At 46.3% G+C, this 24,048-nt stretch overlaps 1 protein-coding gene across 1 annotated transcript in view; it reads left to right on the forward strand.

Moving 5' to 3' along the window:
• The first annotated feature begins 2,264 nt into the window (after nucleotides 1-2,264).
• Nucleotides 2,265-24,048, forward strand: part of akt1 (v-akt murine thymoma viral oncogene homolog 1) — a 35,792-nt gene continuing 14,008 nt past the window's right edge. Inside the window, exons 1-3 of the mRNA XM_080012568.1 lie at nucleotides 2,265-2,387; nucleotides 6,457-6,627; nucleotides 21,790-21,918. Coding sequence (XP_079868694.1) covers nucleotides 6,582-6,627; nucleotides 21,790-21,918 — 175 coding nt within the window. The 5' untranslated portion in view covers nucleotides 2,265-2,387; nucleotides 6,457-6,581. The remainder of the gene's footprint in view (nucleotides 2,388-6,456; nucleotides 6,628-21,789; nucleotides 21,919-24,048) is intronic.

Genomic DNA, 24,048 nt, shown 5'->3' on the forward strand with positions numbered 1-24,048 from the left:
CTCTTCTTCACCTCTCTTCCGCACTCTCTGTTACTTTGGACAGTTGACCCCAAAGTATTTAAACTCATCCACCTTTGCCACCTCCACTCCATTGCCTCCTCGCGATTCCGCCGTTCTCCCTCTCATTCACACACATGCACTCCGTTTTGCTTTGATTTGGAGAAGCGCCGCAAATTGGCGGAGGCGGAGATGAGACGTCACATTCATTGTGTGGCATTGTTTTGCGTCTATAATTAGCACAAGTGCTTTCAATGCATATTATTATATTATTTTAAATTACATAGTTATGTTTACAATGATATATTATGGGGGACAACTCCCTGTTTTTTTTCCCAGGAAGGGGGGGTCCAGAACACCCTGTCCCCCCCCAGTAATTTCCACCCCTGCCCAGACCTCACCACTGTCACACTGCCCTCATATAGAGTATATCCTGCACCACTCTTACATACTTCTCTGCTACTCCCGACTTCCTCACACAATACCACACCTACTCTCTCGGCACCCTGTCACCTGCTTTCTCTAAATGCACAAAAGACAATGCAACCCCTTCTGACCTTTTCCATCAGCATTTTTCAAAGCAAACAAAGTATCTGTCGCGCTCTTTCCTGGCATTAAGCCATACCGCTGCTCACTAAACATGACCTCTCCTATTAACCTTGCTTCAACTACTCTATCCCGTAACTTCATGCTGTGGCCGATTAACTTTATACCTCTGTAGCTGCTGCAGCTCTGCACATCACCCTTATTCTTGAAAATCTGTACCAGTACACTTTGTTCTCCACTCCTCGGGTATCCTCTTACTTTCTCACATTGTGTTAAACAATGTAGTTAGAAACTCCACTGCCCTCTCTCCTAACCATCTCCATGCCTCCAAAGGTATGTCGTTGTGGTGTGGGGCTGCTGTGGTGTGGGGCTGCTGTGGTTTGGGCGGCCACACCTATCTCGGGTCTAGGTAATTGGGCCCGGGATCAGAGGTGGCTGTGCGCCTCTAGCTCTACAGAGCAATAAATGAGCAACAGGTAAATCACCCATCCCCACACACACGGGGAGCGCCTCTGTCATGACATGTGTCCATCTGCATCGGCTTGTTACATCTTGCCACTCCACAATAAACCGGTGTGGTTGCAACATCTCTGCCAATGTCTCTGTGGCAGGCGGAAAGAACTGCCAGTGGCCGCCATGTCACTGTTACTGAACAGTCTATGTCATTCAGAAAAAGTCGTTAATTTACTGTAATCCAGCCCTAAAGACAACATTTAACAATATCGCAATATTAGGATAGATATCTAGTGTTATATCATAGTTAATATTATAAAAACATATTGCCCAGCGAATGTAGAGGATGGGGCATGGGACAAAATGACATATGAATCTGCAATTATATTTACGTAAACACAATTAGCAATCCTAATTTGCAAAACAAGGAACTTGTCAATAAATATTCAAAAACATTTTTGTCTTTGCATTGTTTGAACGTTCACAAAAAGGGGATCGTAAAATGACAACAGCCACAAACACTCGGAAGAAGGCATACCTGATGTAAATGTCGTCGGCTGCTCATGTGAGGGATGTCCGCGCACCTCCCTGACTTTGCGAGCGCGCAAACCTGCACACACCCAGAAGCACGCCCGACTGCACGTGCGCTCCAAAAACCAAATGCACGCTCCGTTTGAGTACAAGGTTTAAAAGAGACCGAAGACGGCCAAGTGTCCTTAAACTCTTGGAGAGAACTCGCCCGGACCCGAGGAAGTGCTGGAAATGTGTAGGCGGAGGTGGAAGTGTCTGCGAGACGGACTCGTGAAGGCGCCAATGTGCCGTGTCCTTGGCACACGCCGTTATCTGATTTTCGATCTCTTCCCTCTGCACACACCATTTTCTAACTTTTTCTTGTTCAGCTTTCTGGTGTGCATGCGTGGAGCAGGTCAGCGTATGCGGACACAAATGTAGTATATACAGAACCGCCTGCGCATACCGCTGTTTGCGCCCGTGTTCCTTTCGGACTATAATCAAGCCTTTAGAGGGTAAAGCCGGACGTTAGGAATTTGAATTTGAATTTTTTTTTTTTTTGCAGTTTTCAAGTGGAATTGTGGGACTTGTAGTGTAATCCACCCGACACAGACGACGGCACGGATCCACACTTTAACTTCCATACCTGTTCCATCTGCCTCCCACTGACCTAACGGGGCCGGCGCTAGGACCCGGGACCCGTCGCCTTCACAGCGCCGCTGCCGACGGCCCGTTCGGGAGGAGGCGTAGTGGGAGAAAGGAGAGAGAAACGGAGTCAATGAGAACTCTTTTGTCCAGATTATTCAAGGACTGATCAACTCAATAAATCGCCGAAACAGCTCACTATAATGAACCGGACACGGTGTTGAGTTCCCGTCCAGGTAAAACGGCTGCGCTTCCTTGTCGTGTTTAACTGTGGGAGGGCTAAAGCTAGCAGGTTCGGTCCCATTGTGCTGCATGGGATGCGGGTGCTCTCAGCACACTGCCCCGCTAGGCCCCGGAGCCTGGAACTAACTACTGTATTTATAACTCTGATTTGTATCTTCTTCTGCACCAAACGAACAACATAGGTGTGATGATCAATTCCTTAAGGTTTGAACATTTGATAGATAGATTGATGGATGGGTGGGTGGATGGATACTTTGTTAATTCCTGGAGGGAAATTGCGGCGTTTACAGCAGCACAACATCAAAACAATGGGTAATAATAATAAAGTACCAAGAAAAAAAATAGAATAAAATGTTGACAACATGCAATAAACCTAAAAATGAACTATGAAATAGAAAAATGGCAATATACAATAAACCTAAAAATGAACTGACAAAGTAGAATAATTAACACAGACACACACACACAGACACACACACACACATATATATATATATATATATATATATATATATATATATATATATATATATGTGTGTGTGTGTGTGTGTGTGTGTGTGTGTGTGTATACATACATACATACATACATACATACAAATTAATTAATACAAATACTCAAATCTGTACACGTACTCTGTACCAGGGTGCAACACAAACGATTTAAAACAATATATACAGTATTGCGAAAGATGACGAATCAACTGAAATCATATTTGTGGGACAATAACCATTTTGAAACACCAAAATATCCAACAAAATATCGTGTTGTGGAGCTCACTTCCACCACAAGTTTAGTCCTTCTATTCCACTGCTCAGTGGGACAAACCAAGAGCTTTAAGTGTACAAACAGCTCATCGATATGAACTTCCTCAGCGCATGTTCGCTTGTGTGTGTTGGGGCCTTGTTGATGTTGCCATTTCATGAGTGCAAACTTGAGTTTAAAGGTTTCCTCACACGTGAGACCACGTTGTTCTATAGTGGAAAATGTTATGTAACTACCCAGAAATAGCTGCAAAATGATGCAAACTTGACATCTTTGTTGTGCTGCTGAACCTCTGACCTGCAGCCACATTGACAGCACGTCAGCAGGCTGCAGCATGCAGTGCATTCTGGTATTCCTTGGTGTCACATACTCCGTCACACTGTTTTTGCTCCGTTTTCATTAGATGTTGCGGGGATAACTGGCATCCTTAATGCACATACAGTCTGTGACGTAAGTGCCTTTTTATTTTGCAGGTGAAGATTTTTTTCGTCCTCTTTTGCCAACACTAGGGCATCTCTGCAAAGAGCAAACAAGTTGCGGTGGCGGAAGAAGTACTCAGCCCTCTTCCTTAAGTAAAAGTAGAAATACCTGGACACAGCCTGGACACAGCCTTGACATTTCCGCATAAGTAAAAGTAGATAAGTACTTGCTTTTAAAATGTACTTAAAGTTATTGTAATATCCTGTGTGCTGATACAGTATAATGCGGCATAAAGTGCTACTGTAGTTTTTGATGATCACCATCCTTATCCTGATTACTATTTACAAAAACAAAATAGTATAGGCTGTGTCATAGTAATTTACAAGGATATGGACCTGGAGTCAAAAGTTTCCAATACTGAACTTACTTAAGTAAGTGCAGGTACGTGAAAAATGTACTTAAGTACAGTAAGAGTAGTTATTTGCCTCCACTGGTCCCTGGGCATGCTGTTCTTTTCCAGCTTTAAATGTCATCATGCTGGGTTTTTTTTCAGTCATGAGACTACATCTGTCCACTGTGTATATGTGTGAGTGCTCGGCATGTGACACAGGAAAGACGCATCAACTTGGTGAAATGATGCGGCCAGTGAGTGTGTGGCCCTCCTTGTTCTATTTTAAAAAGCACCAGTCGTCCCCCGCCGCCGCCACCTCCTCTCCCAATCCCCATCCCCATCAATGTGTGAAAGGATTTGGATTTCCGCGTAGTCCCGTTGACGCAAATGTGCCACCAGTTGCATGCAGAATCTGAGGAATGTTGTTTGAAAAATTTACCCCCGCACACAGTCGGGCTGATTGTGCCCTTCCCGGGTCTCATGCGCCACACTAGTTAAGACGTGTTATCGCCGTGAAGGGTTTGTACTTATTCCAGCCTCATTGTCAACATCACATGACCATCCAACTGTCTTACAACGGTGCGGGCACCGCGGCCCGTGACACAACAGCCTCAAACTAGTTGTTTATTTGTCTCTCTGTAGCTGCCGTGAAGGTATTTGATTTAGGCAACGGGTGTCATTGGAACGTTCAAGGAGAAATCTTCCATCGTCTTAAGATCTTCAACTGTGTTTGTCAGCTGTGTTTGTTTGAAAATGTTCTGTTTTGATGGGTTTGCGTTTGTTTAGGCTGCTAAACCGAGCTTATTACCGAGTTTTAAAGTCGTTGTAGAGATTTTGTTTACCGTTTTCTCATCCACATGGAATTTCAATGATCGCGTCTTGAGGTTTGGATCCTTCTTTATTGTTTTGACAAATTTTGTTGAAGTTGGAACAGTTTGCGCTCATTGTTTCTTTATTGGTTTGGAACACGTTGGCCAGTCAACATGAGGTCGACTTGTAGAGGCACAGGGTGGACTTTCAAGGCTCCAGTGTCTAGTATTCACGGAGCTAGTGTGGGGCACAACAACCGTTTCTCGTGTTCATTTTTGACTTTTTGGCTTAAAGCCGGTGGCCCCAAAATATTGTTTTCTGAATCAGAAGTTGGAAGATGCTGGATGTTCGTCTAAAGAAAAATAAATTTGACCCACGATGGCCTAACTCAAGAAATGAGGCCGAAGATTATTGACTAAATATCGAATGTCAAATACGCCATGTTTGGGAAAGCTTTTCCACCTTGCCTTCTAACTACCGTCCTCTTTGGCCCAGTAACTGGCTCGGTGTGTGGCATCCTTGCTGTATGACACTGATTTGCACTGAATGGCTTGGCCCTTGGAGCCGGAGCCAAAATGATGAATGATTGAAAGGCGGAGTGACGGCAGGCAGGCGGGAGGTGGCCCGGAGGCCCTAGGACCATGTGACCCGCTGTTAGGGTACTGCGTTCATTCAGCGGCTGCTTGCTGCAGGGTTGGCAGCAGCCCAGATTGTCCACACAGGCCGCAGTGGCAACAGGTCAGTCCCTTTCAAACAGGAGAATTTTTTTTTTGTGTCCGAAGTTACCCTTGCGCCTGCATTGATTGATTGATTCATTTTTGTGTGTGTCTGTGTGTGTGTCTGTGGGTCTGTGTGTGTATTTGCGCACTTGGGCTTTTTTTGTGATCCATCCCAACATGTAGATGTTTGTGAGTCTGTCAGAGAGTACAGGCTACGCTGCCAAGACAGTTCAAACGGTTTGTATGATCTCAGTTTGCACTCGCTGAGCCTTTCCCACATCCCGCTCGGAGATCCTCCCAACAACGACTGCGCGACACGGGCACAGCACACCCAGTGCAATAAACAAAAAGACCAAGCAAAAATAAACCTGACTATATGAACTCACTCTCAGTAATTGAGACAAATGGTAGCTGGGGCACGAAAAGGCACAGGCTTTTTTACACGTAGCTGTATTTGGGCCTTTGACTTTGCTCGGTATGACTGACTCCCAGTCTGTCTGACCCGTCTTGTTCTTGTCCCCATCAAAGCAAGAAAATTCAAAGCCTTTCTGATTTGGAAGCTCTTGGTCGATTTTAAGGGTTGTTGTTTTTTTTTTTTTTTTTTTGTTTTGTTTTTAATTGCTTGATAATTTATAGGTCCACGACATGGCAATGGAATCCTATCATGTAACTGAAACAAATTACTTCCAATCTTTCCATTCCTATTTCATATCACACCATCTTAGTGTCATTTTAACAAGTACGTTTTTTTTAATTTTTCTGAAACCGCATGGAATCTCCACCTTGTTTTACTTTGAACTCGCAGGGCGATCCTTGTTGACTGACCACAGAGAACCGGGATCCGGCAGTTTCCTTTGGTCCTTCTTTTTATGTTCACCTGGGAGTTAATAATCAGACGAGTGGAAAGAAAATTGCTAACCTCACTACAGGGCTAATTTTTACTCTCTCTCAACTAATAGGTAACCACCAGTGAGAAAGCGGCTCTGAACCCAAGGCTCTTGCGCGGGGCCGAGTGAAGGAGACTTGGGAGCGAAGCTGTGTCTTTCTGTGTCAGAACCCTGGATCCTCCACCCTGCCCATCATCATGACCGACGTGGTGATCGTCAAGGAGGGATGGCTGCTCAAAAGAGGTGGGTGGCTGGTTGAAATCATTAAAGCGTTACACAATCATATTTAAACGATACTCACGATTTAAGATTGATTTCAAATAGATGATTTCACTAAGTTTGAATCTGTTTGTTTTTGAAAGTGTGACATCATGGAGTTAATACATATTTGATCATCATCATCATCATACCGGTTGACATTCGCATTTAATTTGTATAATAGATTGTCCGACAAACTCCAAACTGTAATTTAATTTAAAAAACAACAACTCTATTGTAGTGCAGTGTTTAGCATCCTATACTTGGAATACTGTCAAACTGCTTGACTAATTGATGTACTTGTGGGTTGATTGACTCCTGGTATAATCTTCAAAAAGATAAATACTCCAAATCGGCTGCAAAGAGCTTACCGATTGTGTCTCCAGAAGGCCCCGCTTAGTCCGTTCCGTTGTGTTCTGTGCCGTCGGTCCCATTGTGTTTGGATGAAGAGGCATTCCTCACATACCTGCCGGCTTGAGCAGCTTTGTGTGCGCAAACGGCCTCAAACAGGCGCTCTGCCCTCGCCTCCTTCCACCGGAGAAGCAGCATGAAAGCCTCTTCCGAAACCGCGAATGTATCGCGAGCCGAGCGCTCGGCACAAGCGGGGCCCAACCTTTAGTGGAATAAGGAAACCAGAACTCAGCATCAGGGGATACGGTGACAGGGGACCGGGTCTCTAAGAGAGGGTACTCCCCCATGGAAACTTGGGACAGTTTGTGTGTGTGGTGGGGAACCTGTGCACCCCTTCCACAGGGCATCCAACTAACCCGGTTTCTCCCGGAAAGCAGAACTATAAACTGTACTCGGTACTTCATATGTGCTCGTATTTTATACGCAAAGGGCCTCTTGCGCTATGAGCCAAGTATCAAAACAAGGAACCAGTTCCCAAATGGCGCACTGTATGTGGGGATTTCTGTCATACTTGGATGTTTATTAACGCTGGATCTCCCCCAGGGGACCGGTGACAAAAGTTGTGTGGTCCCTCAGAGTTCTGTCTGTAACACGAGAGGCTGTAAAGGGAGGGAAAGTGTGTGGTTGGATTCGAGGAAAAAGGAGAACATTTTCTCATCTGAAAGGGACATGTTCAAGTCATTTCGTCTGACTTTTGCCCAGATACTATATTATATTCTGCATTTTTGTATTCCATGCCCTTGTTTGTGCTTTGTCTTTTTGCACCGTTTGCATTTGGCATGTTAACAATTAATCGACTGTCGATTAATTTTTTATCAGAATTTAATCTATTTAAGATTTTGTGTTTACAATCAGAACTGAACACTCTGCGGTCTTGTTGTTAGTGTGTCAACGGGGGTCTTTGTGGGTTGCAGGATGTTACGAGAAAAAAACCCAAAAAACCCAGCCAGGAAGTAGTAGGTCTCACCGGAACAACAGGGGGCAGTCGAGGGGAAAAAATGTCCAGTGGAGCAGGAAGTAGAAGGAGGCTTCCGGAAGAACGACAAACAACAAACATGGCTGTGCGAGTGGCGATACCGAGGAGGGAACTATGTTCATTGGTCCTCAACAACTAATGCTGCGTTCAGATGGAAGACGGGAAATGGGAATAATGGCACTTTCTGAACGGCACGGGGGGGGGGGGGGGGGTGAAGACAACCCAGAGCGTGGGAGAGGTACGACGCAAAACAAAACAAACAATATGTTGCTATGGTGATGACTCCAATAAAATATATCGTACTCTTTTAATTTGTGTATTATATATAAGAATTTTAGTAAAGTTTAGTGATTTTATTAGCCTCTCGATGTCCATATCTGCACTACACTCTATCTACTACATAACATCCGACTTATTGCGTTGCGGAGGATGGCAAAAAGTTAAAATATTGAACTTGTGCCAAGACGGGTCGTAATTATTCCTGCATGAGCGAAACCAGCTCAGCGAGTCTTGCCTCGAAGTTCTGCGTTTTGCAATGAAATGAAATGATATGTGGAGAAACGCCCCTTGCGCCAAGCCACAAAATCTCAGAGGCGCCCTGGCGCCACCCCCTGGTGACGTCATTAGCTTTTTATGTTGTCAATTAATCGACGATTGTTTGTTAAGGTTAACAACTATCGATTAAGGAAACTCCTTTAAAGTAGCATCCTTCCACACCTCGTGTGGTCTTGACAATGCTGGAGGAATCTGTTGTAAAAAGTAACGACAGGGGCCATCAAACAGTGACCAGTAAATAAACACCTGCTCGTGGAGAGCCGCTCACCGATATTGCCACACACAATCGCACATGCACACACATACTAAGACATATTCAAATGCTCTCACTTGCCCTCGTGGGCACACGCGCGTGCATTCTAAACAAACAACCCTTCAGGAATAGTGAGCTGGCATGCTGTGGCAGCCCAGCAGCTGTGCCCTGCGAAATGTCACCTAGAGCCGTGGTGCTTTGATTGGAGGGCGTCCGGCTGCCTCCCTGACAGGAAGGCTTTCGGTGTCGCGTCACTGTCATGCCATCATTGCCCCAGAGTCACGGCACAGAAGGTGAGCCTGCAGTAGCCCTGTCCCACTGTCCATCATCCCAGCGCTGCCACTATTATCCCATGTCGCACCTTGGCCGGAGCCATCTTATGTGGAGGCGCCACCCAAGTGACTCACATCCCCACGTGGGTGTAATAATGAACGGCTTAAACCCTTTCCAGTCGTGTTGTCCAGTCAATGTGATTATTATTACTCCCATGTGTGCGTTTAAGACAAGTTTCCAACAGACGGACAATATTATCTCCTTTCACATCCAGTGTGTTTCCAAGAAGATAGATTTGATCGTTCCTCATTTTCAACTGTTGAAGTGTGGTCCTCCAGGAACAGCAATCTTTATGAAAATAAGTTACGTCTGATCGCCATGACGGGAGACAGCATAGCAACTAAGAGAAGGAAGCAAAGAACTGTCTCTTTTCCCTTAGTTATGCTTAGTATGCAAGTGTAGACTGTGTTTTTTTCCCCTGCCCTTGCATAAGACAAATGAAAGAAAGGAAAAGGGACGAACAGTGAGTCTGAGTTGGTACCCGGCATGGCCAGCAGAGCTAATCTCACTTTTGAATTCTAAATTCTCAGCCTTGGAGTGTTCTGTAAATTTGTTCCAGACAGGCTGAACTTGGTCAGATGATCTTGGTGAAGGACGCACCTTCATTCCTTCTTTTTAAGCCTTGTGTTATGGCCGTGTGTGCAGGGACTGCAGACACTGCTCGGGGCTTGCAGTTGTCACTTATCTTACTAATCTGTTTGGCAAGAACTGATTTGGGAATGCCAGACAAAACAGTGACGGTTTGGCAAGGGCTGCTGATCCGTGCACGTCTGTCTGTGCATTCGTGTGCACAAAGTACTGTATGAATAACTGGGTTAAAGGGGGAAAGTGTATTTTTACGTGTGTTGCATTGCTAACACCAAATTTCCCAGTGGCCAAATGCACATACAGCCTTGCAAGTAGAGGCTTGCTGCAGCAGCCTGACTTTGTTGTGCCTATCATAACCAGTTGTTATGGATCCCTTTAAGGTCCTTCCATCCTTCTCCCACACAGTCTGAATGTGTCTACAGCCTCTAGTGGCCACAGAGTCCCTGCAAAATTTCTTTCTTTCTTTTTTCTCTCTTTCTCTCAACGAGAGCATCGTCAGACATGAAAGGGGGAAGATTGTGGCTTCCCTGGAATTCCATGGGAGCGCTGTGGCCACTAACCCGGCGAAGCTCCGCAGAACAGAGCTTGCTTGTGCTTCCCTTTCCCCAGCCCTTGTTTGTTTGACTCATTTGCTCCCTGACAAGTATAAAGAGCCGGCCCCCTCGTTAGGCTAACGAAGGCCACAACAACTGTTGGATCTGGGTAGCACGCTCAGCTGGCTCTGAGGCCTTGAGGGGAGGAGAAGGGAGACGCGGACATGGAGTTGGCGGGGTGGTCTGGAGGCTGGGGGCGAAGCGAGGCGCACAACAGTGGTGTGTGTGTGGGGGTGGGGGGTGAGGGGGTGTAGAGGGTGGGTGTGGAGGGGGGGGGGGTGGACAGAAGTTGAGTAGTGTCTTTGTGATATTCCAAGAACATTGCTCAGTGACCCAGTCGGATGTTCTGTGCGACGTGCTATTCAGATCCTCCTGCGGGTCAATCTGGAACCCATTGGCTGATTGGCTCCTGGACCGGTCATGTGACTAAAGGATACAGACGTGTGCTATTACTTTGAGCAGAAGCCTGTCGGAGCACATGGCAGACAAAGAAACAGAAAGGGAGAGAGTGTGGTGTAGCTGAAACATAGGTTCTATTTTATCTTTCTAGGTCCGCTCAACTGGTTTTCGAAACTAGTATCAAAACAATGTATTCTACAGTTGCAGTCGTAATGATTCAATTGAATGATTCTTTCTCGATTAGATTTTGATGAAGGAATGTTGTGTAGGTGTGAGCTTTTTTTTTTCTTTTCTTTTTTTCCCCCCCTTCTCTTCGAGCACTCTGAACCCACCTGATCAAGGCTGTCCCATGACGCTGCAATCCTGACTCCCAGAGGACTTTGTCTGGCTGCCAACTTTACTACTAGGCTCGATCCAGGATCCTATACACCCTAATTATGGCTATAGTGTGCACTAGATTCCTGCTGGAACACACACACACACACACACACACACACACACTTTGTACTGCAGTACTAAGGCAGTGCAGTAGTGGTACTAAGTAGTTTCACTCGCAGTCTTGAGCCATTCACACGTGATTCATATGTGTGAAAGGATCAAACCCGCTGGTTCTCATTTTGACTAAAAGGTCAATAGATGTGTCACAAAGATGGACCCTAAAACTGTTGTGCTTCCTATCTAGAAGCTTCTAAATTCAATAAGCTGTTATTATTAAGAAGAAGATATTAAGTTGAAAAGTTTGTCGTTGTCATAAAGTTTGAGCCATTTCTTTCTAAAAGTTATTTAAACATAATGGGTACTCGGGCGGTGTTTTATATAGGGCAGTGTGGCTCCTCCTGGTAGCAGTGGAGGTAGACAGTATGTAAACTTTTTCCAATCAAAGTAAAGATCACTTAAATAAATAAAATGAATGCTCCCTCTGGAAAGCTGATAGTACGCATTATATGTCTTTACTTTTTGGAAATAACTTGGCCAACAATGGGGAAGAAAGTGGCTCAACGGGTCTGAGACGTCACCAGAGCTTGACGGCAGCAGAGGAAGTTGAAATGGCAGACAGCGCTTGGATTGAAGCCCCAGCGGCGGCGTCCAGCAGCAGAGGGCGTCTCCCCAGGAGCCGCCGGGCTCTGGCTGGGTATCTGGCCGTCAGCGCAGACTCCCTGCGCCGGGTAATGGGAAGCAGCTTTGCTGCTAAATGTGGTGGAGAGAAGTAAATTGCTGGGATGCAGCTGTCGACAGGCAGGCAGGCTGGCTGGCCTGTCATGGGAAAGGGGGTGGGGAGGGGGGCCAGGAGGCTGAAGGGAAGGGAGGTGGTGCTGGCATCGCCCCCTCCCGCCCCGCGCAGCGGCCCCGCTGCGTGCTTACTTTGCTGTGCAGCTTCCTCCTGCTCGCCAGTGTGGCGCTCAGCTGTGCCGAAGTCACTTCTCTGTTTGTTGGTCGCTCAGACAGCTCTCTTCTTTTCATCTCCCTCCCTCGCTCTGTTGTCCTTCCCTCTCTTCATATCTCTTGTCCTTATCATCTGCCTCCTTTTTATTTCTGTTCTGCTCTCACAACCTTTAGAATCTAGACTATCACAACTGTCCTATAATGAATTACACTGGATATCCACTTAAGAATGGATTCCATAATTACGTTGAGTTGTTGACTGAGTCGATATTACGTGATGAAGTGAACTTGGACCGTCTCAAATTGAAAATGTTGTTTTTTCACATTATGATTACATCATAAGTGCATCATCATTTGTCAACCATTGTGGTCCTTGTCATAAACTAAAGAAAATTCAAAGGATTTGGAAAGAAATGTATTTTGACAGAAATATTTACTTTCATACATGTATGTTGACTGAAAGTATACTTTCTTTAAATAGATAATCGGGCAAACATTTATATTCATTAATTTTGCTGCAATTATAATTATATAGTACTTTTTTATGTTTATATAGTACAAAACTTATCTTTTAAATGATTCTGGAGTCACTCAGAGTGGGCGAGCGAGTTAAGCTTCAATGTACAATGTACTGAGGACTTTAGTTTCTGTGACAGTGTGCGTGATGCGCAATCTGTTCAATTTGTGTTTTGCCGGGTGAATAAAAAAAAAAGTTTTTCTGTTCATTACAAATGTATATTTTATCATCCCCGGGACGACTGGAAGCCATTAGTCTTGAGCCCTGTTACTGATGTTAAAATTGCCAGACATGATTTTATGTCCCCCCCCACCCCCAATAATCTGTCCGTCCTCCTTGACCACTGTTTTCGCTGTTGGAGTGTACACTTGAAGTGTACAGCCCCCCTCCCCTCTCCTCCACCACCATGATGTAAACTTATACACACACAGACACTCTTTCTCTTAGCAGAAGAATAACCCCGCTGACCACACCGACCCACGATGGAAGCTGCTTCTGCCCAGCGAGAAGCTCCCAGTCCTCAACATCAATCACATCACTGGCATCTCTCCCTAGTTGGAAGCGTGAGAGAGGGGGGGGGGGCAGTCAGAGTGCAAAGGAGGGAGGAGGAGGGAGTGGTGGAGGGAAAGTGAGGGCCGCTCAGCTATGGTGAAGACTGGGGTTTGACTGTGATGCTGAGCGCTGCGTCCCCATCAGTCTGCATCTGCCACATCAGCCCGGCTGGAGGTCCCGCTCCGTGCGGTTCGGTCCAGCAGCTGGACACACCCCGTCTGTGGAAAACATCCCTCGTTCTTCCGTCCCCTCATCCGTTCGAGGGCGTCTGACCATTCTCTGGTCATTGAGAGTTAATTGGCACTAATTTGAACTAAATAATGTGTGTTTATTTGTTTGCGATGCAGTAACCCAGTTTACTAATCCATGGAGTGCTTGTTTGCCCAGGGAGAGGGGGCAAATCTCAGCCCTATTGAGGCGGAGGGGTAGGGGGTGGAGGGTGTCGGAGTGGGTGAGGATGGGATGGGGGTGGGGGCTTCCCACAGTGTCTCTATGGTAATCAGCAGGTGTCACTCGCCACAGAGAAGAAGTGAGGGCTTTCTTACGAGCGTGAGAAAGAGGGTCTGCTTCCATAGCCCCCTCCCCATCCACCAGCCTTTTTTCCTGTAGGGGTAGTAGGAGAAGCCACACAGACAGAAGGGGAGAGAGAGCGAGAGAGAGAGAGAGCGAGAGTGGGAGATGGGGGAAGAGACAGAGGGCTGCGGCCCTTCTCAGGGACCTGTTGAGGCTGCTGCCAAAGACCCGGCAGTGGAGCCCCCATCCAGCTGCATGGGCGGGAGGCCGGGACGGGGGCAGACAAACAAAAGAGGAGAGGGAGACTGCACAGCAGAGGGGGAGGGGGGAGGGAATTAAGGAGCCTGTGCACACTGTGGGTGACTTGGGATGGCATGTGAGCCAGCCTATTGTGCTCCCGCCCGGGACGGCCTTATACGGTCGCTGGGAGAAGGGCAGAAGGGAAGATGGGTAGATCGGTGCCCCGGGCAGCGCAAGAACATCCAGCCTATAGACGCCGTCTGGTTGCGGGGGGCTTGGCGGTGACCCCCTCCATCAGGGAGCCCCCTCCGCTGGAGCAGGCGGCCAGCGGCTCATTGAGATGCAGGGCACAGGGTAGCGGGCCGCAGCTGCAGCCTACAGGCAGGGCCTGGCAGAAAAGGGCCGAGGGGATGGCGGGGGCGGCCGAGGGAAAACCAACAAAAGGCACGCCCCCCCCCTCCCTCCCTGTCCCTCGCTTTGGAGTTCTAATTCCCTAATCCTCACACACACACACACACACAATTCTCACCTCCCTCTCTCTCTCTCTCTCTCTCTCTCTCTCTCTCTCTCTCATGCACACACCACTGGCTCTTCCTCTCATCCACAAGCCATGAATGGCCAGACGGGACAAAACCCAACAGCAGCCCCCCCTACCCCTCCAGGAAGTCCAATCATTGGGCACTGAGAGGGCCTCATTTTGTCCCCTCTCTCAGTGTGTGTGTGTGTGTGTGTGTGTGTGTGTGTGTGTGTGTGTGTTGCATGTAAAGGTGATGCCAGGCTTCTCCCCCTTGAAGCCGCGGGATGAGCGTCGCAAGATGCGTGTTATTAAAGAGCCGACATGCTTCAGCAGCTGGGACCAGCACATTCCTGCGGCCGACACCTAGAGACGAGGGGAGCGGGACGCTCCTCAGACACAGCCGCTAACCTCTGCCTCCTCTGGCCACTGCCTTCCGCATTTCCTTCCCCCTTTTCTTCATTGAACGCCTCAATGAAGAAGCCTGTCCGGCCCACAATGTTCTGGAGTCCGAAGCCAAGTCCACTTGCAAATGGCCTCAGTGTGAAAGGGAAGCGCTAATGTAAACTTTACGCCCTCCGGTTGAGAGAATCGGTTGCGAAGAGTGTTTTTCATTTTTCTCCAAAAGCGTATCAACACCAGATGTTCACAATGCACATTAGTTCATCAGTAACGAAGGTTAAACCCAGAATTTCCCCTCCCCTCCCGCCCGCAGGGGTGTACAGTGTGTGTGCTCCATCCGATTCAAAGCTCTGTAAACAGACTCACAATAACATATGCATAAGTAAACAAAACAAGCCCAGTCTGTACAGCTGCAGTCAAACCAGTTTTTATTCCCGTGTGTGTGTGTGTGTGTGTGTGTGTGTGTGTGTGTGTGTGTGTGTGTGTGTGTGTGTGTGTGTGTGTGTGTGTGTGTGTGTGTGTGTGTGTGTGTGTGTGTGTGTGTGTGTGTGGGGGGGGGCGCCGAAATTGTCCACATGTAAGGCTTTAACAGCAGTTGGCAAATAGAGATGAATTCCGGTATGTTTGGCAGCGGCTTTACGTTCATTATTTTCCACTTTGCCCACTTGCGCATCCCAGACCTCAGCAGCTGTTTGTCATGTAAAGACACTCTGTCAGGCCCTGACGGCTCCCCGCCCCATTCTAAACACGGACGCGCGGCTCATAGATACGCGTGGATCGCACACGCCCGCAAACACACTTAAATGGTTCTCCGTACATGTGTAGTGAACATATGTAGCGATTCCTCTCGATAGCACGGCGCCTCGACATAAGTCTCCTCTCGCGGCGCGCCCTTCACATCGTCTCCCGTTGCTCATTCGATGGCGCATTGCATCGTTGAGTTCCTCTGTCCTTCACTGTACGACTCTTAAGTAAAAGCTTCGTTTCGACACGCGCACACACACACACACACACACACACACACACGTTCGACGCCAAAAAAAAAACAGATTCTTTGAAAGACATCTGCAGGTACTGTAATTGTTCACCGCTTTTCGCGTCAGGGGCGTCCCCTTTTACTGTCAGTCACAGCGGAAAATAATAATAATTATGATATATTTTTTTAAATCTTATCTAGGTTGTGGTCAGGCTGTCTATGAGTCTCCCCGTTTTGGTGACCACACTGACATCAAGAGAGGTCGGTTCACTGGAAAGCTCAGATGAACTGGCTTCCCCTGCGTCACTTCGTTGTTCTCCCTCGGCATGTTGTGCTCGTGCGGTTTCCCGAGCGGACGCCAGTAGAATCCAGTCGTCCTGTCGTGAATTACCGGGTGAATGGATATTTACCGAGGAGCGGATTTCTCAATGACATTGATTCGTAGTCCATATTCCAGATGTTAAAGACGCCGCACACAATTTTATTGCTGTAGTAATAAAAAATTTTTTACACGAAATGCGGTTCACATCTCCGGCCATGCCACAGCACAGTAAACGCACTGTCTTAGAAGCTGTCCCGTTTCACTTTCAAGTCGTGTCAAAGAGTAAGACACAGGGCTCAGTCTACTACTGGATTAAAAATAGAAAAAGAGGAAACTGGTGTAAATAGGAAACTGATGATCGTCTGTTTATGTACTGAGCGACTGCGGGGCATAAAGAAATCCAGAGCGACGCAGACACACACGGGGCCACGGACAAGGCCGCTTCCCAATCCTGTCATGTGACCAGGGTTTGTGGTTGCCGATGAGGAAGTGAGGATGTCTTCTGTCTAGAGAGCAGAGGAACGTTGAGGATGAGTTCTTCGTAGCGTACCCGTTAGGAGGACGTATGATTATGTACAGTATGTGGAATTGATGGAGGGGTTTTGTATTTATTGTTGTATTTATTTTGGATTTATTGTTATTTAAATTGTGGCCTAAAATGGTTCACAAGTGGGAGTAAGACTATGGGAGTAACACTCTCCCACTCGATGGCTGATGTATTAAGTTATTTGTCTGTTTCTTTGTCGAACCAACCACCGACAGGACCTTGCGCTGGTTTCGTTTCCAGCTATGACAGGGTGGCGGTATCACAATCCACTCATCTCAGGAGGGGGTTTTGACGTGGACCATAGGTGTCACATTCCATCACGATGAGGTTGTTTACCTCTCTCAACTCCCCTGCCTCTGTGTTGCCCCCTTCCCGACAGCGGCAATAAAGACCAGCCGTCATGCCCTTGATACAGTGGCTCACATGGCTGGAGTGGAGCGGCGGTGGTTTTAATAGCACGGTGACGGAGAACAGCCAATGGCTATTGTCTTCTTCATTGACAGCTGTGTGACGGACCACCACCTCTGAATGTCTCACGGCTGACTGCAACCTAGTGTCGCGTCGTCAGAGGTGTGTGTGTGTGTGTGTGTGTGTGTGTGTGTGTGTGTGTGTGTGTGTGTGTGTGTGTGTGTGTGTGTGTGTGTGTGTGTGTGTGTGTGTGTGTGTGTGTGTGTGTGTCTCAGTGCGTGATGGTTCTGTTGGATGTTATGTGTAATGCAATATAAATAAACTATAACTACCTAACTAAATATAAATTAACTCCCCAGGCAGTATATCTACGCTCAAGCAGAAACATGCATGCATAGACAAACACTTAAAGCCATCATAGACTATCTAAACATTATACGACATGGTCATTCAGTTTCGCACTTGTGTACATTTCGGCCATTTGCATATTGGAGTTGTCAGTTCGAATAACTCAAATATTTTGTTCACGGTGGTGCATTGTGAAACACCTTTTTCCGAAAGATTGACTCACAAACAAAACAATGCCCCGTGATCGCCTTGGAACTCGGGGAAGGCTAAAACAAACAACTTCCTTTATTTCTGACATACGACAGTACCTGAAATTCTAATGAGGCTTCCTGTGATGTCATGGTGTCGGGATGACGCGAGGCTCATTATTCTGCCTCTGCATTGTGCACATACTGTCCTCAGTACTGGCTGGCATGGACTACAGCTTAGGAATATGGGTCAGCCAAAACCTGACCACAGAATGAGGCACCAGCTGGGGCCGAGCTCAGGAAAAAACAGGTTCCCACTATGGAGGGCTGCGGCACCGAGTTGAAGGAGGGATTTTTGGCTGCATTTTGGTGGAGAACTAGGGGAGGTTTCTGCTGTATTTGGAGCAGGTTGTTGGTATAATCCCCGCTGAAAGTTTTGTATGGCTGCAAATGTTTTTATGTATAAAATTTGACCAGGTCGAGTTAGTTCCCCTGCTTTTATGCCCTGTGTTGCCACCAAAAGTTGGATGGTACGTTTCTTTCCTTCTGAATGACGGTGATAAATCACATTGACCATTGGCGTTCTCTTGAGACCTTTGAATGCACGTGGATGACTTGTGAAGACTTTGATTGGTGAGTCTGCCGTAAAAATAGACAAACAACTCGTTACCAAACATGAATCACTTCCCAACGACGCAATCCACCCAGCCTACCCCTGTCTGCATATTTTAATGGGGACAAAGCATATGTGTCGCTTTGTAAGTAGCCATTGAGATTGCGAATAGCAATCTCAGAAACACCCACTCTGCAGGACAGGGGATGAGAAATCTACCCTCAGAATGATGAAAAATGCGACGACATATTGGACATCTGCTGCAGATTGAAGTCTCAAGTATTGCTGTGCTGTGGGGCAGATGTTTACTCCGGTGCTGTATTTGCGCTGCCACCTTGCCAGTTGCCGTAAATCAGGGGTCTTTACGCGCCGTTGTTTGTTTTTGGGCCCGATGGCTCGGCGCCATCCTGGAAGGCGATGTACTGTAGAGGCAGTTCTCACTGAAAGCCGTCTGTATGCAGCTGTATCTGGTCGCTGGAGATCTGCAAGTCTCTTCTTTCATTTTAACGTGTTAGCTGAGTTTCGGAGCTGTTTCCAGCCACAACTTCACATGCACGGCGTGGAAAATAAAATAATGGAAGCACTTAGCGACACGTTAATATTTAGGGCCTAATAAGAAGTTGGTTTTTCGTTGCCTTGAGAACATCTGCAGTCTTTCGTGGGATGCCACCACACACGCCCTGAACTGTGCATACTGTAATGTTACAAGAGAAGAAGAAAAGCCTCCAGTTCTGTGAGGGATGAAGGAGGTGGAGATCGGTTCTGCAGTCCTTCCTCCAGAACTTCCCATAAAGCTTTCGGTGATTTTCAGAGCGGTTGACCAGTGGCCTCCTGGTGTTCATGAAAAACGCTATTGCATTTGTTTAGCGGATGTGTACGGGTGCATTGCCGCGCTGGAATCGATTGATCAAAAAACGTTATTGTTTGGCTATCACAAAACACATTTCACAACGGCTGTACAATTCATATATAAACAGGATCAAAAACACATCATCAAACGGCTATGTATGTATGCTGACGGCTATGTTTATAAAGAATAACAATGCCTAAAAAGTCAAGAACATATTCATTTTAGATAAGGTAACACTTCATTGAATATGGGAACCTTTGTCCTTCTCTGTGAACTTTAGATTGTGACCTTTGCCGAAGCAGTTTGTCCAGGTTCATCATACAGTATGTCACATCATCACCACATATCACATCACTCATGTATCGTGTCATATTTTTGAGGTTTTCACGAGATATTATTGATCTTTAAAAAAAAAAAACACGGGAGAAAGCACCTGAAGCGATTTTCTTAGAACGTAAACTAAACAGAGATCTGATAGTACGCGGTCGGTGCTGACACAACCAGGTCTGGGATCAGTTTCACCACCGACGCGTGTTTGCCCGCACATTTGTAAGAAAAGGAGCCTGTATTGACTGATCCAATACTCCCTACCTCTCTTTCCTCACTGTGAGTGCAGACTCATACATGCGCACGCACGCACACACACACACACACTTCTGTATGAGAGGAAATGGGGCAATTAAGGACAGCTTGCTTCAGCTCTGCATGGGGTTAATACACGGCTCCATAATTAAAAATAAATTACACTTTTCCTGTATAAATATTCAAATCTCGCTTCAATATGTGCTGCTGCCTTGTTATGGTGCATTGGTTCATCCCCCCCCCCTTCTGCAGAACATCTGGCACAACATTTCCTGAACCGTCACCAGAACAAATTGAGTTTTGTCTGCCTGAGAGAGATTTGTGTGTTCCTTGTGTCAAAGTGAATAGGATGGACATGCATGGCTAAAGGTTGGGGGGTTTTGTGGAAACAGATTTATGCAGAAAGTTCCACATTGAGATCCGCTGCTTTAAAATTCTGACGCCTCAGGAATACTTGCTCTGTCGTCAATTTCTCCATGGAGTCTGGCGGATTTGGTTGTTTCTTCCGATTGTTGTCTCATGTACTCAAAGTGAAGACCCCTAGTATATTCCATTTTGCCCAATGTCTTGGCTTTCTTCTTCTTGTGTTGGCTTTCCACTGCTCTATCCCCTGGTTCTCACCAAGTGGCATCCCTGATCTTCCCTCCGGGGATTAATAAAGTGTCAACTTATCGATGATGGACAAGTGTCGAAGCCACTGCGGAAGTTGCTCTGAACGACCGATCGGCTCATGGCCATGAGATGCCACCGTCAGAAAACCCTATGACGGAATGGAAGTCAGTGGAAAAAGAAGTCTTGCCGAGAGGGAGGAGAGCCCAAACTTGAGGCTTCAAAATGTCACTTCGGAACCAAACGGGTGATGTTGCAGATGCTACCTCCGATTTTTTGGTTTTTTTTGTTGTTGTTTTTTTTTGATACAGTACATTCTATGGTTCACGAGTACTGTTGTAAGACTACCAAAATGATGTAAAACACAGAGACATCGACTATGACCTTTGGGATGTTTCCAAGTAGGATGGCAGAGTGCACTACAGGAAGGAAAGGGGAAGTTGTGTTTTTCTTTTTTCTTTTTTTTACTTAAACACCCTTGCACTCCCTGTGGATCTTCTGCCGCCAACCGAGATCAGGAGAACCTCGGTGGGTGGTGGGAGCACAGGTGTTTACTACAGCTCTCTCAGGCAATGCAGACATTTTTCTTTCCTCCAACATGGCCACTTTCCTTTCCCTGAAAGCACGTCTTCCTCTGATCGAGTGATTTGTTATTGTCCCGGTCATTTGAGGTGGTGGGATATTATTTCATCCGAGGGTGCTGTTCTGTTTTGTGAACGTTCCTCCGTATCGCCAGCTTACTCGCCACCGCGAGCTACGCCCGTTTATCAAATTCACCGCGGCTGTCTTTCACTCCACGCGCGCGCCCGATCTTTTCATTCCTGTCGGGAAAGGCGGACCCCGCGACCAACAATGGAAACCGCATACAGCTGCAGAACATAAATGTATTGAATGGCTCTTTCTTTAAAAGTGCCAGCTTAAAAGTATCAAATATGAGCTTTTTCTTTTTCTTTTTTTTCCACATAATAATCATGCAGATTTCCACTTTAAAGTTTTTTTTTTTTTAATAATTGCCTTTCTGTAAATGGACTCTCGTCCTAATAGTAAGACGGAAGAGAGGATTTTCGCACCTTGATATGTTGGCCCCAGACGCTGCGGCAGGGCAACTTCTGGATAAAGGGACAGACGGAGCCGGGTTGGAGGGTCCTGACTCCACGTAAAACCCCCATTTGTCCTGCTACTGCCCTACACTTAAAAGACGTAGGTGACAAGATGGTCATTTTATGGAGCGCCGGTGAACAGCATAGCAATTAGATACCAGGAAGTGAGTTAGACCTTGTGGAATTGGGAGACCTTTTTTCAAATACTGTGGATGCTGCAAGGCATCAATCATTAAACCTTGGTCAAAAGAAACGACACACAAATGTGCGACATACTGAGTTGACGTATTGAAGTATTGAAATGACCATGTAAATAAATGTTTTTCTCCATGCGTTAATCAAGATTACTTTCCTGTCTGATATTTCTCGTTACAGGAGAATACATTAAGACCTGGAGGCCGAGGTATTTTCTCCTGAAGAGTGACGGTACGTTCATTGGCTACAAGGAGCGACCACAAGATGTAGACCAGCTGGAAACCCCCTTAAATAACTTCTCCGTAGCACGTGAGTCTTCTCAAACAAACCACTGCATTTTTCCTTTCTTTTTTGGCAACAAAAAAAGGAGGAAATTGTTTTAATTATTATTATTATTTTTTTTTTTTACCTTTTGATTATTTTTATATTTTCTCTTTTTGCTACTTACATGGTACTTTCTTTGCTATCTAAGTAAATACGACCATGCAGAGTGGAAGTAAATCTAGAATTACAGTGTAATACTACTTTTTAATTAACAATTTACTATTTTTAACTGAGATATTTTGATTGATTGTTTTGACATCTTGATGCAGGAACCTTTTCATAGTTCTAAGAATTTTTGGAGGACCCGTCCCTTTTTCTGTGTTCGTACCTCAGGAAATAGGAGAGATTGTAGTTCTTAGAGCTTCGTTTGAGGAACTTTTTTTTAGCTCCTACTCCAGAGCAGGGACTAACCTGCACAAGAGGAAACCTTCAGTGACGTAAGTGCTCGGTGATTGGTCCAGACGTAAGTGCACGGTCCCTCGCCGGTGCCTCGGACTGAGGACAGTCCACCCGTTCGAGTTGCATCGCTCTGGGTGGGGACCGGCCCACCTACACTCAGCGGTAATGAAATATAAAAATAAAAACCAATAAAATTAGTACTTTTTATTGTAGATGTATTTATTTGCGAATACAACCTGAAACAAAGCCCTTGAAGGTATCTAGTTCTCAGGGGATCGCCCCAGTTCCTAGTTCCCCTCAGGGAGTCCCAAGAACTGTTTGGTGCGAAAACGCCTATTATCCCCAATAGGGAAAGGACTCTTGGTGGAGAGGTAAAAATATACTATAAATACACTATTGATTATGTGCAATACTTGGATTCATAGACATGGGTCATTTTATGTTTGAACAGACATTTTAGATGTCTGTTCACCCGCAGAATAACAGAACTGCTCGCCAAAAATATATTTTAGTTTCAGAGAGGGTGTGAAAGTATGAGGATATGCTGCATCCGTCCAAATCAAATTAAGTTTCAAGTCCCTTTTTTTTTCCACCATTTAATAGTTGGAACATCCATCCATCCATCCATCCATCCATGCATTGCATTTTCTGTCTTTACCTGCTTTTCTTGGCCAGGTCAGTGGGGGGACACTGCATGGCTACGCATGCACACACGCACGCACACACGCACGCACATACGCACGCACACAAGCACACACACATACACACACACACACACACACACACACACACACACACACACAGTCACACACACACACACATACACACAGAGGACCGAAATGAGATTCAAAGCAAAGTCTCTGGAGTTGCGAGGAAACGGCGCCACCCACTGTGCCACTGTGCTGCCCTAGTTAAACATCGGTCGTAGTAATGAGATCTTCATTGACACGTTTTGACAACAGATCTCATATTGAAGGCCACAACCAGAAGGTCATCTTGTTTTCGTGTGTTATCTTGTGTATTTCTATTTCGTAATCATTGAAGTTTAACCATCAAATGGTGGGAATTGGAATCCTCAAATCAAAACAAAAATGAATTAAATCTTGTAAATCTTGGATAAAAATATTAAATCTGGAAGCAACTTATCGGTGCTTGCCACGCCCATTAATACGAGAAACCAAACATCTCATACCACTCTGGGCCTGCTTCCTGACATATAATCTAATCTCCCACCCCTTCAAATATGTTTATCTCTCGCTTGCGTATTCTTAAATAATACGAACAATAATAATAATAATAAAAACAACAAACAACAAAGGCTCCGACGAGCCCGCTCCGCCATCATGAGGCAGACAATCGCTGGGATAAGCTGCGTCGATGACTGAACACAGCAATTAGACGACATACTGTTTGTTTAACCGCACGCTTCCTCCCTGACACTCTTGAGTTATTGTGGCTATTAGCCGCCTGATTTCAATTATTTATCCGGGCTTCGCTCCGTGGCGCTGTCTCCATCGGCAGCGCCTCCGACTTTGTCACCGCCGCGACCTCGCCGCGACCCCCCCCCCCCCCCACGCGGAGCCAAGCCGGTCTCAGTGGTGGTCCACCGCTCCATCCTGCATCCGTCAGGGCAGAGGACACTTTGTGACGCGTTCGGGTTTGTCTCATCTTTGAGTGATTCGGGAGAGGGTTCGTACGGTCGTACTGTGTTAATGG

The sequence above is a fragment of the Zeus faber genome (genome assembly GCF_960531495.2).
Source record: "Zeus faber genome assembly, chromosome: 13".
Lineage (NCBI taxonomy): Eukaryota > Metazoa > Chordata > Actinopteri > Zeiformes > Zeidae > Zeus > Zeus faber.